At 47.3% G+C, this 6,205-nt stretch overlaps 1 protein-coding gene across 1 annotated transcript; it reads left to right on the top strand.

Moving 5' to 3' along the window:
• Positions 1-293: 293 nt before the first annotated feature.
• slc22a6l (solute carrier family 22 member 6, like) lies at positions 294-3,629 on the top strand. Its single transcript, XM_061299363.1, has 10 exons — positions 294-683; positions 756-859; positions 960-1,114; positions 1,214-1,382; positions 1,567-1,690; positions 1,774-1,889; positions 1,957-2,171; positions 2,382-2,490; positions 3,163-3,366; positions 3,451-3,629. Exons 1-10 carry the CDS (start codon positions 294-296, stop codon positions 3,536-3,538), a joined length of 1,674 nt encoding a protein of 557 aa, XP_061155347.1. The 3' UTR covers positions 3,539-3,629.
• Positions 3,630-6,205: the final 2,576 nt, after the last annotated feature.

Raw genomic sequence — 6,205 nt, forward strand, 5'->3', positions numbered from 1 at the left:
TTCTTTGGTAGTCAAAAAAAAAAAGAAATGCAAAAGGCAACTGGTTATTTTGTTTTTGTTGCAAGACAAAAACATTTTTTGTGCTTCATTGATCTAACTACTTTGTGGTTCTAAAATGATGAATGCAACAGAATGAGCTTCCATTGTTTTACAGGTGCTGAAGAAAATACTGATCATGACCAGAACACACTGAGAAATGGTTTTGGAACTTGACAACTAGGCCTGTTGGTGCTGTTAACCATCTGGTGGAAATTAAAAGAAAAAAAAAAAACACACACACACAAATATTGAAAATGGCATTTGGTGACCTCCTGGAGCAGGTGGGCAGCACGGGCCGCTTCCAGATCCTGCATGTAACCCTGTTGAGTATTCCAGTGCTACTAATGGCCAGTCACAACCTGCTGCAGAATTTCGTGGCGGCCGTGCCTCCCCACTACTGCAGTGCACATGCGAACTTCTCTCAGCGACAGCTCAGCCCGCAAGAGATCTTAACAGTCACTGTGCCTTTGGACCAAACGGGCAACCGTCAGAGCTGCCGGCGCTATGTTGCGCCACAGTGGCACCTCCTGGACTCGAATGCAACTTTGAAATACCAGGAAGAAATGGACGATATTAGCCTCCAGGAATGCACTGATGGTTGGTCTTACAATATGACTGGCATGACCTCCTCAATCATAGCGGAGGTAAGGCTTGCTTTCTTTCCCTGGTTGCATTTCTTGTCTGGATGTTTCAAACTCGTTCAATTGTGTGTTCAGTGGGATTTGGTGTGTGATCTGCGCTCTTTGAAGCAAATGGGCCAAACCGTCTACATGGGAGGTGTTCTTGTGGGATCCATTGTCTTGGGAAGTCTTGCTGACAAGTAAAAATCCATTTCAACTGCCAATTTGTTTGATGAGTAAAACTCCAAAACGTGGAGCTTGTTTAAGGTGAGCTACGGTGACGCTGCTCTATGCGCTCAGGTTCGGACGACGCATCCTATTGATCATTTCCCACCTGCTGATGGCAGTGGCCGGGACGGGTGCTGCTTTCTCCACATCCTTCCCCATCTTCTGCCTGTGCCGCTTCGGTTGCGGAATGGCTCTTTCCGGCATAGGCCTCAACACCTTCTCGCTCAGTAAGCAATTCAGTTTGACTAAGGAGGAAAATAAGGGCCAAATGAGCATGCTGCATGTTAAACAGATGAATTTAATTTTTTTTTTTTTTTTTTTTAAAGTCGTGGAGTGGATCCCAACCCGTGTTCGGACCGGAGTGGGCACCATCACAGGTTACTGTTACACGGTGGGACAGTTACTCCAGGCGGCTATCGCTTACTTCATTCGGGATTGGAGGTGGTTGACCTTGGCGGTGTCTTCACCTTTCTACATCTTCTTCATCTACTCATGGTGAGATGTTCAAAGCTGAGTTGATGAACACCCTGCAAAGATTAAGAATAGCATCAGGCACGAAAAAATAAAAAAAATCTATGAGCGTGTCAATCAAAACAGAAGAGGTATTTTTGAGAAGGCAGAATTGTCAACATGGCTCCTCTGTTTGCTTAAAATCGTCGTTGGACTGTAAACAATGCAGGTGGTTTCATGAATCTTCAAGATGGTTGGTCCTGAGCCAAAACTACGACAAAGCCATCAAGAACCTTAAAAGCGTTGCTAAAATTAACGGACGTCATAAGGAGGGCGACAAAGTTGACCTTAACGTAGGTGACAATTATTAATGCTCCCAACATAACCGCTTTGAAATTGAAATCGAGTGAGGATAACTTTGTCTTTTTGCGTAAAGATGGTGCAAGAGTCTATGAAGAAAGAGATGTCATGCTCCCAAGGCTCCTACACTGTCATAGATCTGTTCCGTACTCCCACCATGCGCTCGATGACAATCTGCCTGGGTGCTGTCTGGTAAGCAAACAATTCAGTCATTCTAAGCACTTTCTGATACATTCAAATGATATTCGTTCTTCTCCAGGCTATCAACAAGCTTTGCCTACTATGGGCTAGCCATGGACCTCCAGAAGTTTGGAGTGGACTTCTACTTAATCCAAGTCATCTTTGGGGCTGTGGACATCCCCGCTAAAGTGGTCATAAATCTGACTATGAGTTTCATCGGACGCCGTCCATCCCAAAGTGGCGCGCTTATCATTGCTGGAATCACAATATTAATCAACCTCATGGTACCTCAAGGTATGACAAAACACTTTGGCAAGTTGCATGGAAATAAAACTTTACCATTAAAGAGGAACCTTAGATTCAAACCTCATGATACCTTCCAACTAAAATGATTCTCTTTCAGGTTTGACTGATGATTTAAGTGTGCCCTCTGCTGGCTGCTGAGGAGAATGCTAAATTATGACCTCACAAGCAGATGATGCCTTTTATTGCACTCATCCACAGAGCATCAGATGCTGCGCACCTCTCTGGCGGTTATGGGGAAAGGCTGTCTCGCTGCCTCCTTCAATTGCTGTTACCTTTACTCTGGAGAGCTCTTCCCCACCATTATTCGGTGAGTCAAAAGCTAGTTTGCTGAAAAAATAATGATATTTATGTTGTTGAACATGTACGCAGGAACATAAGCTCATTAAGACAATCAGAACCTCGGCTGAGCTCTTTTCTCCTTGACTATTTGAGCGGCATAATCAGACTGACAAGCCACTCTAAATGATTACGTAATGCCTCAAAAGACATTATGTCCTATCCTGAAAGAAAAAAGAGCTGCGAATTGACTTTGCAAGTTCTTCTGCGGGTACTCACAAACACACAAAAAACACGAGCTAGGTTCATTGAAGCCTTGCAATTAACCAAAGGTGTTAAGAGGAGCGTCAAATGTTCTTTTTGTCTTTAGCGCATGTGCTGGAAACTGACACTAAAAGAAAAAATAGGCCTTCTTAGAAAAAGCATGAATGGAAATGATTTGCAATCTCCAGCGACAGACATTGCACTCATTATGTGTGTGTCCATAACTAAAGGTTAGAGGTCAAGTGATGTTAAAGATTAACCCCAGTCTGTGACCCAGATCATGATAAAAATAGGTCATGTAGACCCACCAAAGTTAATCGTTGTTGTACTGACAAATTCAGTGCCAGATGTGTTTGCGCGATAATTATATTTAAAAGAAATTGTCAAAATTATACTATCCATCTAAGCACTTTCTATAGATGTTAACTTTGCACCTCAGTCAGAATGGAATGGGGTGGGTATCGATGACGGCTCGCGTGGGAGCCATGGTGGCCCCCATGGTGCTCCTGAGCGGTGACTACATACCTTGGCTGCCGGGTTTGATCTACGGAGGAGCTCCCATCATCAGTGGAGTGGCTGCCATGTTCCTCCCGGAAACGCTCGGGTCGCCACTTCCTGACACGATACAAGATGTGGAAGACAGGTAAACTGTCAAGTCCTGTTAAGCAAAATAAATTAGAGATGCAGAATGAATTAAAAAAAAAACATTTATCTGATTTCAACACAGGGGCTCTGGGAGAGTGTCCAAAACGCAACCAAAGCAAGCAGCCGCTATGCAAGACACTGAGGCCAATCTCCTGAAGCAGGTCGTCTGAATGCATCAAAAACATTTTTTGTTGTGATTTTACTTTATTCTCCTCATCGCCTGTATGACTTCTGAGATTTATGCTAGATATAGACAGGTCAATCGTGTGTGTGTGTGTGGGGGGGGGGGGATCACATGGTTCTGCTGTAGCATTAAAGAATTCAGTGGTGCTGGGGACTCGTAGTGCTTTGCATTAAAAAAAAAAAAAAAATCACATTAAGGAATTTCTTTATATAATAAAATTGCATTTATGTTTGTAGTTTGCTTTCATTTGAAATACAGTACATACTCTGCAATGAACATACTAACTCATTGTGTTAGACTTACTTTGGTCACTTTCAAACTACCACTACAGCATGTCAGGTGTCCAATAATACAAGAAAATCATGGCAACAAATATGTAAAAATGAATATAACATTTAAAGCTTAAGCTTATTTCAAGTTCTTGTTCCACCATGAATGAATTACAAAAAGTTTTAGGATAAACCGAAACCATAAAAATATAAACCATTGCCTATTTTACCTGCACAGTCCGTTCAGCTCCTGCAGGTTGTGCAATACGCATTGAAAAATTGTGCAATATTGGAGAAGAGCATTCAAAGGTTTTGGACAGATGGACATGAACTTTCACCCTTATTACGTAGCGCCAATACCTGACCAGAATATTGGCGTCAGTCACAGTAGCAAACGCTAATTGATATGCTTGCAGGTGAACGTCGCGCTGCACATTCTTCCTTCCTGTCCACATTTTAGTTACGTTTTAAGAACTTGTGTGAGTTAGTAAATATGCAACCAAGGTAAATAGTCTCCAGAACAATTCTAAACCCTTACTTATGGTCGGAAATGATTTCACACATCAGAAGATCCATCCATCCATCCATCTTCTTCCGCTTATCCGGGGTCGGGTCGCGGGGGCAGCAGCTTCAGGAGGGACTCCCAGACTTCCCTCTCCCCAGCCACTTCGTCTAGCTCATCCCGGGGGATCCCAAGGCGTTCCCAGGCCAGCTGAGAGACATAGTCTCTCCAGCGCGTCCTGGGTCGTCCCCGGGGTCTCCTACCGGTGGGACATGCCCGGAACACCTCCCCAGGGAGGCGTCCAGGAGGCATCCTGATGAGATGCCCGAGCCACCTCATCTGGCTCCTCTCAACGTGGAGGAGCAGCGACTCTACTCCGAGTCTCTCCCGGATGACCGAACTTCTCACCCTATCTCTAAGGGAGAGCCCGGACATCCTGCGGAGAAAACTCATTTCGGCCGCTTGTATCCGGGATCTCGTTCTTTCGGTCACGACCCATAGCTCGTGACCATAGGTGAGGGTAGGAGCGTAAATCGACCGGTAAATTGAGAGCTTTGCCTTTTGGCTCAGCTCTCTCTTTACCACGACGGACCGGTACAAAGTCCGCATTACTGCCGACGCTGCACCGATCCGCCTGTCGATCTCGCGCTCCATCCTCCCCTCACTCGTGAACAAGACCCCAAGATACTTAAACTCCTCCACTTGGGGCAGGATCTCATCCCCGACCTGGAGAGGGCATTCCACCCTTTTCCGATCGAGGACCATGGACTCGGATTTGGAGGTGCTGACCCTCATCCCGACCGCTTCACACTCGGCTGCGAACCGCTCCAGTGAGAGCTGGAGATCACGGCCTGAAGAAGCCAACAGCACCACGTCGTCTGCAAAAAGCAGAGACGCGATGCTGAGGTCCCCAAACCGGACACCCTCAACGCCTCGGCTGCGCCTAGAAATTCTGTCCATAAAAACTATGAACAGAATCGGTGACAAAGGGCAGCCTTGGCGGAGTCCAACCCTCACTGAGAACGAATCCGACTTACTGCCGGAAATGCGGACCAAACTCTGGCATCGGTGATACAGGGACCGAACCGCCCTTATCAGTTGGCTCGGTACCCCGTACTCCCGAAGCACCCCCCAGAGAACCTCCCGAGGGACACGGTCGAACGCCTTCTCCAAGTCCACAAAACACATGTGGACTGGTTGGGCGAACTCCCATGCACCCTCGAGGATCCTGCTGAGGGTGAAGAGCTGGTCCACTGTTCCACGGCCAGGACGAAAGCCACACTGTTCCTCCTGAATCCGAGGTTCGACCTCCCGACGGACCCTCCTCTCCAGCACCCCTGAATAGACCTTCCCAGGGAGGCTGAGGAGTGTAATTCCCCTGTAATTGGAACACACCCTCCGGTCCCCCTTCTTAAAGAGGGGAACCACCACCCCAGTCTGCCAATCCAGAGGCACTGTCCCCGATGTCCACGCGATGCTGTAGAGACGTGTCAGCCATGACAGCCCCACAACATCCAGAGCCCTTAAGAAATCCGGGCGGATCTCATCCACCCCCGGGGCCTTGCCACCGAGGAGTTTTTTAACTACCTCAGTGACTTCAACCCCAGAGATTGGAGAGTCCGCCTCAGAGTCCCCAGGCCCTGCCTCCACAATGGAAGGCGTGTCGGTGGAATTGAGGAGGTTTTCGAAGTATTCTCCCCACCGACACACGACGTCCCTAGTCGAGGTCAGCAGCACGCCATCTCCACTGTAAACAGTGTTGACGTTGCACTGCTTCCCCCTCCTGAGACGCCGGATGGTGGACCAGAATTTCCTCGAAGCCGTCCGGAAGTCATTCTCCATGGCCTCGCCAAACACCTCCCACGCCCGGGTTTTTGCCTCA

This window comes from Syngnathus typhle, linkage group LG15 (genome assembly GCF_033458585.1).
Source record: "Syngnathus typhle isolate RoL2023-S1 ecotype Sweden linkage group LG15, RoL_Styp_1.0, whole genome shotgun sequence".
NCBI classification, from domain to species: domain Eukaryota; kingdom Metazoa; phylum Chordata; class Actinopteri; order Syngnathiformes; family Syngnathidae; genus Syngnathus; species Syngnathus typhle.